Source organism: Brassica oleracea, chromosome C5 (genome assembly GCF_000695525.1).
Source record: "Brassica oleracea var. oleracea cultivar TO1000 chromosome C5, BOL, whole genome shotgun sequence".
NCBI lineage: Eukaryota > Viridiplantae > Streptophyta > Magnoliopsida > Brassicales > Brassicaceae > Brassica > Brassica oleracea.
In genome coordinates this window covers 10,129,918-10,140,836 of record NC_027752.1, presented here as the reverse complement: position 1 = coordinate 10,140,836, position 10,919 = coordinate 10,129,918, and the positions used below count along the sequence as shown (strand labels likewise).

Here is a 10,919-nt window from a genome sequence, read left to right as displayed (position 1 = left end):
GATATATTCGTAAAAATGAGTTCTGTTTTTTTGTTTGGTCACAAGGGGGTGGCTGTAATTTCACAAGGCTTTTGGGTTACTTTTGCATTTGATTCAAGTTTGGGTATACTTTTGCAATCAAAATCAAGTTTTGAGTCATATTTGGTAAATCCCCCTATATAAAAATAGGATAGAATTTTATTTTTCATTTTATAAACGATAACTAAATATATAATGTATAATAATATTTCAAAAATAATTTTGAAATTAGTGAAAATATTTAAATACAATTTTTGAAAATGAAGGTCTTGTAAAAATATTTTTAAATAGATTTGTTAGAATTTACTAAATAAATATATTTATATTTAAAATGAAAATATATCAAAAGATATTATGATTAAAATAGTTCAAAAATTATATATATTATTAGTGTTAATAAAATACATTTAATAAAAAAATTAAATTATGGTTTAATAAAAAATTACACATGAAATAAGTTATTATTTCTATTTTAATAGATAAGATTCCGTATGAACTACTTTTTCTACAACAATTTAATATCTCAAGTAATTTAACTAATAGATAAAAATAGAAATGAAAACCGGCGTTGGCCGATCATCTGACTTCCTTCCACTAACATTATTCTAAAGTTATAAATATCTGACTTAAAGATTTATTTTCTCCCTTGACCAATCAAAATATGCATATCAACACATTATTCTCTTTTAATCATGGAATCTAATATTCCTTTCCAAAATATAAAATAGCTAAAAAAGGAAGAAACAAAAGCTCCTTTCCGCCATAGTTAAATCGCTCTTTCTCCTTCTCTGAATCAATGAAGTCTACTTGAGCTATATAGATCCATACATTCTCCTATAACGAGAAACTTAATATCTATCATTTACATTTTAGTATAACAGCAATAAAAGAAGACTCCCCTAGATGTGTTTCGAAATGTGTTTAGAGACGTTATCGTGTGAAAAGAAAGAAAAATATGTTGGAATGAAAAGTTTTATAAAGATGGAGAAAGTGTTTAAAGTGTTTGAAGAGAAAGAAATTTTGTGAAGAATAAAGATTTTATAACTTAGAAGAAGATTTTTATTACTTGTTACAAGCTTTGTTTATTTCTTGGTGATTCAAAATGAAAGGGGAGTGGAGGGATTTATAGCCTCCAAAATACAAAATATCTTACATATTTTAATCATAAATCTAGAGAATTCTACCATAATATCTAAGATTTTTTTATTATAATTATCTAGATAATTCTATGAGAATATCTAGATTTTTATTCTAAGGAGGTGGAGGATGATTCTAGATATTGGACTAAGTTTGGACTAAAATGATTAGTAAATTATTAGCCCAAAATGTGATCCAAATCAAGTTTAACTTTCAACATATTAAACGCGGCGACCAACTCTGGCGACTGAAATTTGTTCGTAATTTTCTTATGCGCTGGTCGCTGGTGAAGGAAAATAGAGAACGCGCGTTAGAATAATCGACGGATTCCGGTGATGTTTGTGCCGCTGAAATAAATAGCGTCACCGTTCATCTTTTCTCTCTCTTTCATACGGCTGAAAAACATGGATGCTCTTCCATTTTTTTTTCTCGCGTTTCGTTTTCCCTTAAAATTTCAGTCGCAAGTGTTAGACGTAGCGTTTAATAAACGAACAGTCCTAACATGTAAGAATCCATGCATGTAGCAAATATAAGCCTAGATTTATCATCTATTTTCGATTGTAACATGTATAAAATCAGCTATAACGCATATGTAAACAGTAAACCAAACCATCTGCGACATAACATGTGTAAATCTAGTTAGAATAAGTATAATTCATCTATATTAATAGGTACAAATCCTTTTCGTACATACATATTATTATTATTTTATTTTTTGATCGAACGTACATATTATATTATACAACTAGCAACTCCAATTACAGCATGTCAGACCATGAATATTAGGGGGTTCTTATGGAGGGGTTCTTAACGGAATATAAGAACCCGTCTCTTAATTTTTAACTAAAAAAACTAATAACCGGTTTTTAAATAAGAGTTTTAAGAGCCGGTTCTTAACTTTTTTAGTTAAAAGTTAAGAGACGGGTTCTTATATTCCGTTAAGAACCTCACTCTAAAAACGCCCCCAATAATCATGCTCTTGAGCTGAGCATCTTTGTAGCCGGTTTATCTACCAGCACAACTGGAAGTATAATTCAGCTATATAATGGAACCTAAAATCCAGAGATTAAACTCTTTGTCAAAACATAAAGGGTAAACGACATATTTTCACACCAGAAGTATCATATAGTAACAGTTGCACACAATCTTTCATCTTCGACCTAATTCCACATATTAGAAGTATTAAAACCTATTTTTCCCCAATCCAAAAGATCAAAACCCGTATGTTCATAATGTATTAAGTATGAACTAAAATCCACACAATCTAATTTAGATCGGTTTACTATTCAAAATTTTGAAACTTAATCAATGGCTAACCAAATTGAATCGATACAATCTGATTTTAAAAATTTACCAAAGTCTGATTGGGAAGTTGGGTCGGGTTTGTATTTGGATCTCAGGTTGGACCGGGTTTTAAATTCAGTCCAAAACATACTAACTTGGTATCAGTTTACGTTCAAACCATTTAAACCAAGTCAAACCTTCATTTATGGGGATATGAGTTTCGATCTTTCTGACTAGGGAGAAATAAGTTTTAATACTTATAATATGTGGAACTAGATTGAGGTTGAAAGATTGTGTGGAACTGTTACTATATGATACTTCTGGTGTGGAAATTAATAGGTCGTTTACCCAAACATAAATATCTAACTATAACATGTTAATTACGTAAAAGCGTGTTCAGATCATGAGGATCTCAAATTAAAGTCCAGTCTCTGATCCAAATGCATTTGGCCATTAGCATTCTGCTGTCTTATCGTATCACTAGTTTATGTGGTGTGTAGAGTTCATTGACTAAACAGTGCATTGCATTTAACCAGAAAGCTAGTGAATGAGGATCAAAAGCTTTTCACCAAAATAGACCAGGAGTACCACAATGTAAACCATTTGAGTGATAGGGCTAGTAAGCCCATATATAGCTACGTACAAGAATCATATTCTATTAAGCCTAGAGAAAATTCATCCTGGATACATTATCATTTCCTTTGATCCAAATGACGAGCAACTAGCCGTTAGCTGGTAAACACACAAACACAATCCCATGTGCAAGTTTGTTTTACATCCCATAGATCAAATTGACCTACACTAAGCTTTCTTCTCGTAACAAAAATGTATCATAACTTTAAGATTTTGGTAAAGATTAGAATACTAATAATTCTAATAGTTTTTTTTTTTTTTTGTTACGAATGCTAATAGTTTTAAAGTACCAATTTCACTAGTGGCAACTTTCATTTTTTAAACCGCAAGAGATAAAGAAAAAATGAGTGAGAAAGATACTCCGACATTTACAAAAACTACCAGTGGCTGGTAGATCGGGCTTCTCCTCTCCAAGAGTGTGGAATGAAATCCTCCGACATTTACAAAAACTAAATACTCCGACACACACCAGACTACTAGTTCTCTTGGCTTGGCAAGCTTCGATCTATTGTTTATGGGCGGAACGCAATGCACGGCTCCACCGAAGCAGATTCAGACCTCCTTCCGCCATCGTCAAGGAAATACACACTATCGTCAAGCTAAGGATTGCATCTATTCGTATAGATGATCCTCACCTAGCGTCTGTCCTCTTCCAAGCTTGGGTCTCCTAATTTCCGATTGCTGTCAAGACGGAATGCAACTATCTCATCTTCAAATCCTCTCTCATCTTCTCTCCCTCCTAATTATTCACTTGGGCAATAGTTAGCGAGGTAATATTTTAAGCTGCTGGCAGTTTCGGGTCCGGTTCTTTATTAGGCATTTGCCACTAAGCTACGCTTTGTAAAACATTTCTTTCTCATGCAATTTAATAGAAAAAATTTTAGCAAAAAACTAATGTTAAACGTTTTTGTCATGTTTATTAATTAATTAATGGTAAATATTCATCCGCATTAATTAGTCATGTTTATTAGTTACTTATTTTACGTTTATGTTTTAACATTAATTTTGATAATTAATTTAGGTATGTTTTATGGTTGTTTTAGTTGACAAAAAATAACAATGTTCTAAAAATCGCTAGGCGGTTACTAGGAATTTTATGGAGGACTATCGACTATGCGGATTATTCGGGGCCTAGGCGAGGTCTAGACGTTAGCAAATATTGATTTTTTTATAGTATACATTTATATGACATATTTTAGTTTTTAAGTTCAATTATAAAATTATTATGAAGAATTATGATAATTAGATATACAAAACAGAAAAAATTAGACAAATTTGTAGAATTATAATAATAATATTTTTTAATTTCACATATTTAGACAAATTTAAATCGATTTTAACCAACTTAAACTGATTTTAATTGATTTAGGATAGTTTAAACCAATTTGAATTTTATAAATCAGTATAAATCAGATTTTAAGAAAATCATTTCGGATAGGACCGAGTTGCCGCCTAGGCTCCCCCTAAACCAATTTTTAGAACTTTGAAAAATAATAAATATTAAAATCTATGAATAAATAGTCTTTCAGTGGCACAAAAACTTAATTAAAAAGTTTTTTAAAATGTATATTCATATTTGTAATTTATTATCAAAGCATTATTAGCAACAAAAGACTATAATTACTATTATTGAGATGATTTACTCATTTTTGTAATTATTTTTTATAAATAAAATTATCCACATTTTCTATACATTTTTATTAGTCTAAAAATGTAAAAAAAATATCTATAAATTTTTGAAAAACATTTTACTTATATAACATGATTTAAGAAAACTGGTATTTATTTTAAATATGTTTAAATAATATCTAAAAACAAATATTTTAAGCAAGATAATATATATTAGAAAATAATTATTTTCTATAAAACTATTTTTATCAAATAACTACAAATTTAACTAGCATAACTTTTAAACTTTTAAAAACTAAAAGTATTATATTTTACCATATTGAAAAAATCTGTGTTTTTGCTTAATATTTACTTTGGTTTTAATTTAATTTTTCTTTATATTTGTACAATCCAATATACACATAAAAAAATACCCAAGAAAATCTAATTCTTTTGTTTAATAATATTAAATAAATTTCAATATATTATTGTTGTATTCATTTATGTACTTTTGAATCAATCAACTTTTATTTATTCTTTCTATTTAATTTTCAATATATATATTTATATAAAGTTGTACATAATCTTACTAATTAAGATAACAACTAATATAAATGTAAATAAGAAATTAATCAACATTTTATTTATTTAGACAAAAGACATTATAGTTGAATTCAAAGAAATTTATGTGATATAATATATTTAAATACTTATCAAACTGACTAAATATTAGATATCAAAAATCACATGTGTAATTAAAGTAATATGTCATTATTTAAAATAAAATTTATATAAATTGTAAAGTTACTTAAAATTGAAAATAAAACATTAATAAATTATTATAATATATTTACTGTGTAGATATTGATGTTCTCGAGGCTTTCAGCATATTTAAATTCATCCCCAAAAGTGTGAGAATTCATTAACACCCAACGATTGGCATAACTTATCCCCTAAGACAACAATGGTTGGGTGTCTATTTTCTATCTTGCAATTCCTCCTCTATGGAGTTTGAATTTCTTTTAATGTAATGAGTAAATGAGTCTGATCACAAAAAGGTTCCTTGCGACTTTCATAATTAATTAACCAAAAATCGGCTACTCTCTGTAAGTAGTTTTAGAGAAAAAAATTTGTTTCGAAATATAAGTTGTTTTGACAATTCAATGTAATTTGATATTTTTTGAATACTGTGTAACCAATAAAATAATACATGTTTTTTTATGGTTGGTTGAATTTAAACATTAAATGATACTTTTTAAAAACTAACAAATTTTTTAAAATTGATGTTTTTAACTAAAACTACTTACATTTAGAAACGGATGGAGTATAATACAAACAACTAATTTATTATCAGAGCATAATATTATCAGATAATATGATTGTAAGTTTTGTGAACGTCTAATTTATTATCAGAGCATATTATTATCGACAATTTCTTCACTAGTACAACATTATGGACAAATGTTCTTGAAATATGTATATCTAAGCATATTGGTTCTCTGTTTTTTTCTCAAAAATCTTGTCACTAGTCAAACATTGAATGATTCAAGTAATCAAGAGTAAGCTATAATTAATTCGCTAATACAGTGGATAATAGTAGGCCCAAATGCTACTCGAAACGGCTCGACCCGGAAAAGACAAAAACGATCCGGAGAGAAACCGCTAACTGTTGTTGACTTCTGGCTTCTTGTCTGAACCACACCGAAACACAAACCGTTATTCTTTTCGACTCCTCGCAACCTCCTCCAATCATCGAAAATGGCAGACAATGGTAAAGACACGTCCATTCTCCGCTAAGTTCATCTCTTTGATTTGCCTCTTTCTCATTTTTTGTTGTTCGTTGTTTGATGAAGTTTCACTAGATCAGTTCTTGGCTGCCGCCATTAATGCAGCTCAGAAAGCGGGAGAAGTCTTTATCTTTCTCTCTCCCTTGAGTTCGATCGATCTCGTGGCTGATCATATATTAAAGCTGGATCCTTTTGGTTTACAATTTTACATTGTGCAGGTTATTCGTAAAGTCTTTTACGAGACCAAACATGTTGAACACGAAGGCCAGGTTTTTATTAGTATCCCTTTCTTGATTTCTTGTTCACACAATTATCATAGGCTCTCAATATTGGTTTCCTCTGAACAAGTAGTGGTGGGCATTTTTCTATAGATACTGAATTTGCTTTTGGTAGCTTCTTCCTTCGACTGCATTGATTGTTAGTATTTTGTTTATGGATTAGTTCATAGGAGAAGCAACAACAGCTGGAAATGGTGTGACAGAATTAGCAGATGAACCAACTTGGATTGTTGATCCTGTTGATGGAACTACAAACTTCGTTCACGGGTATATAAAATATATGTTTCTGCTCAAATCTCATTTGAATAACTGTTTGTTTCATTTATAAACAAAACCAAATGATGTTTATATGCAGATTCCCTTTTGTGTGTGTTTCCACTTTCCATTGGCCTGACCATTGGGATGGTCCCTGTAGTTGGCGTTGTCTTCAGTCCTATTAGGTAAAAGACTACCCTCCTCATGGTTACTTTGTAACAAACTCTGCTTCAAGTTTCTGTGTTCGATACTTGTTATACCATTTCCTTGATACAACAGCTATTCACCGGTGTCCAAGGGAAAGGGAGCCTTCTTGAATGGAAAACCAATGAAAGGTTTGAATTTTATATACATACTTCTTTCACACGTTACAGAAAAGGAAAGGGAAACGAGCCTTCTTAGTCTGTACGTGTCTATGGAATACATATTTATGTGCAAGATGGTAAGAAAAGAAAGAAAGGAAATAATAATATTTACACAATCACATAATATTAGTCTCCAAATCTTTATTCCTTTTCCAACAGTAAGGAAGATATATATAAAGATTCTTCGTAGAGAGAGAGAGAGAGCCAAAACAAAAAATCTGCAGCTGCAAGAAACCACAAAACATGTTTAGATTCTTGCAAGTAGGGTTGGCTAAACCAGTTCGTGGTCTGAGTTCGAACTCGGTAAGCTTTTTTTCTCTATTTCGGTCATTATTTTCGTGTTTCTCAATAATAACAAGTTTTGGTGCGTGTCGTGTGGTGATGACAGATGCAAACTGTGGTTCGCAGTTTATCCTCCTTGGAGGGTGTGACGTCATCACCACCGTACCTATTGCTTCCTATGGAGGTTGTGGGAGATGATGGTGTCGACGGCAAAGTGGTAAACTTAAACTACTTCGACCCAATGAAAAAGGAGACGGTGAAGGTTCGTAATCAGATAATTCCTGAGAAGATGTGTAGAAAGTCTAGCAATTACATCGGTTCGTCACGAGGCTGGGTAGCTAGTATGAACACAGAAGATATGACCGTACATGTTACAAATATGTTCAATCCAACGGTGCCAAAGTCATCGCAAAGAGTTATCTCGCTTCCTCCCTTTGACCCTATTCCCTCTGACTCTCATCGTCCTTTTAACCCTTGTTGTCCCCCGAGCGGTTACGGCGCATCTCTCTCCTCTTGTCCTGACGGATCACAAGACTCAGACTCCTCCGTCACGTTTGCCCTCAAGTGGGACGACTCCATCTCTTTCTGCAATCTTGGCAATGGATCGAAATGGACTCACTTGCAGCATTCTCTCCCTCTCGAATTCCAAAAGTCCCGTGTCTTTTTCTCCGACAAAGATTCAACCTTTTATCTCACTCACAACATGCCTATAGTCCATGTCCGCCACCCATCTCCCCAGTTCCATCAACTGACTTATTACCCACCACTAGCTTCTTCTTTTTGTCTCCCTGACATCTCAAACACCGAGTACGAGCTTTTCAGATGGTGTGTGCCCTACAACCAAATGGTTCAGACTCCCTCTGGCGACTTGCTAGTCGTTATTTGGTAAACAAAGTTCCTTTTTTTCTATTCTCTTTCACACAAAAAATTATTAAAGCTTTTTTTTTTTTAATTACAAAATCTTGAACTGTGACTTTACTCACACCGCAGGTTTATCCAGGTAAAGCATGATGGGAACCCCATACCGTACTGGGAACAGTACGAGAAGGAGGAGGACCATGTCGTGAATAGTACCAAGCGGTTCATGGTACTCAAGGTAGATTCCGACAATGGTTGCCAGTCGTACACGGAAGACATAGGAGATCTCTGCATTTTCTACGGTCAGAACGAACTCTTTTGCGTCAATGCCACCAATTACCCTGGACTCAAACCGAACTCCATATACTTCGTCGAATTCGGCGACACTGGTCGCATTTACATCTTCGATCTCGCTACTCAGACTTTCACCGAGCTCGCCAAACTCGACAATCTCACTGGCCCTCCTTATTGGCTTGATCCGACCCTTGTATGATTTTTTTAATAATCACCAAATCTATTTTTTTTTTAAATCTGGTTATCATTTCCAATGCTCTTTTGGTGACTTATTGCTCATCCGTCTTGTTCTCCTAATTAAGCAGTAGTGCACTACTAGTTAATTTGCATGCATGGACGTGCATGGGCTTTTAGTTGTGTTTCCTATTGAACTATATGATTTTGTGTTATACATTCTCGGTCTTTTGTTACACTGAGCATCCCAATGGGATTTTTTATGGAATTCTTAAAATACATATATGTGTGTATGTATATATAAATATTAGTATCTAATTGTAGGTTCTAAAAGTAGGTATTTAAAAGAATCCAATTCTAATGTCTAACTAGTAACTATCACGGGACAGTAGGAACAAATAAGAAAGGAACCTATAAGAATAAAATTTTAGGAATAACTAGGAACTAGATAGAGACTTGCGCCTTGCGCGGAGTGAGAGTATTGGGTAACTAATTTAATTTTGTAAACATTTTTGGAATACATTAACAACATGTATAATTTATGCATTGTTTGAGCTATGTGGATTGGTCTGACCTATGTGCATGGTTCCTTTGTTGTTCTTATCAATGTTATATTACTTTCTATTCAAATAAATCAAAACCATGTCTTCAAAAAACGTATATAATATGTGTGTTCAATCATAAGCACTTTTTTGTAACATTCATTCATTAGCAAATTGTATGTTTTTAAGATGTAGATTATTATATTTTCGTGCAAACTCATGGCTAGTAAACGATATGGACCTGGTGACACATGTAATGGTCAGAAGAGTTGATGGGCTCTTGATCTGAAGAACAAAATATTAGCCCTAACCAATAAAAACAATTAGTGTCCCAATTATATCTGCAACTCATTTGTCGGCAAGAAAACAAAAACATATATCTCATTTTGAAAACTTTTCTATCTCATTTACAATATCTAAATCTATAAAAATATAGGCTGCAAAAAGTGTGAGTTATGCCGTTAGTTGGTCTCTGTATTTATAGTTATATCATAAATTTAGGTTTAGAAAGTCCTCTAGAAAATATTACGCTGGAGAATATTTTTATTATACCATAAAATTCGAATTTGCAGTATTATCTGATCATTAAATAGTTATTTACGGATTTATTATGCCAACTGTGGCAATAAACATCTCTGATATATTTTGCGTGATAAATAACTAAGCTTGCGCTGGAAGTACTCGAAAAATTAACTACTTGCAAAAAAAAATCCCGTATTAAATATACAATAAATGTGTTAAGTAACTCATAAATTTTAAAGGAGACAAATTAAAAGTATTGATCACAGACTTGAGAGAGGGATCTAAAGGTTAAAGAAGAGGAGAAAGAGCATCTTTTGAAGTAACGTGGTCTGATTAGAAGCCAAGAAAGAAACGACACGAACAAAAAGAAATACGAGCAGATCAATGAATCGACTTTTGTAAACAATTCGAAAAGCTAGCTTCCATAAAAAAAGAAGAAGCTTCCACGTGATTTCTCCTTCTCTGGTCGGTACTTCTCTCCAATGTACATCACATCACTTCTTTGTTTTTTCGTTTTTTTGTTGTTGATTTGTCAAAAGAAATAAATCTTAGATCAGTTTTACTTTGTTACTACTAATTTAATTTCCCAATTCTGATGAGTGATTATTCGTTTGAACTGTTTTTCTAAACAATACATGCAATATTGCATAGAACCTCTATCAATTAATACTCGATAAATTAAAGGGAATTGCCACTAATACAATTTTCCTAATACCACTTTTCAACTTTACACTTTTCAACTTTACCATTAAAATTTTAATGGCTAAAGTACCATTATACCCTTATTTAATCAAACATAAACATATGCCTTCTCTAACAAGAATGTTCAAATTCTCCAATTTGAGATTCGATCCGGCGAGAGATTCGATCCGGCGAGAGATT

The 10,919-nt window shown here is 32.1% G+C and overlaps 1 protein-coding gene across 2 annotated transcripts; it reads left to right on the top strand.

Moving 5' to 3' along the window:
• Positions 1-6,371: 6,371 nt before the first annotated feature.
• Positions 6,372-9,078, top strand: LOC106293770. Of its 2 annotated transcripts, XM_013729419.1 has the most exons (8): positions 6,372-6,451; positions 6,534-6,589; positions 6,686-6,736; positions 6,909-7,012; positions 7,101-7,185; positions 7,280-7,668; positions 7,754-8,532; positions 8,638-9,078. In XM_013729419.1, the coding sequence occupies exons 6-8, from the start codon at positions 7,609-7,611 to the stop codon at positions 8,996-8,998; spliced, it is 1,200 nt and encodes a 399-aa protein (XP_013584873.1). In that variant the 5' UTR covers positions 6,372-6,451; positions 6,534-6,589; positions 6,686-6,736; positions 6,909-7,012; positions 7,101-7,185; positions 7,280-7,608; the 3' UTR covers positions 8,999-9,078. The 2 variants fall into 2 exon arrangements, with proteins under 2 accessions (XP_013584873.1, XP_013584872.1); XM_013729418.1 differs by having other exon boundaries at positions 6,534-6,736.
• Positions 9,079-10,919: the final 1,841 nt, after the last annotated feature.

Excerpts from the sequence above, each read along its gene's own strand:
- LOC106293770 (XM_013729419.1), top strand. The coding sequence starts at position 7,609 with ATGTTTAGATTCTTGCAAGTAGGGTTGGCTAAACCAGTTCGTGGTCTG. Across the intron at positions 7,669-7,753 it reads GTGGTCTGAGTTCGAACTCG|ATGCAAACTGTGGTTCGCAG; the intron begins GTAAGCTTTTTT and ends TGGTGATGACAG. Across the intron at positions 8,533-8,637 it reads GACTTGCTAGTCGTTATTTG|GTTTATCCAGGTAAAGCATG; the intron begins GTAAACAAAGTT and ends CTCACACCGCAG.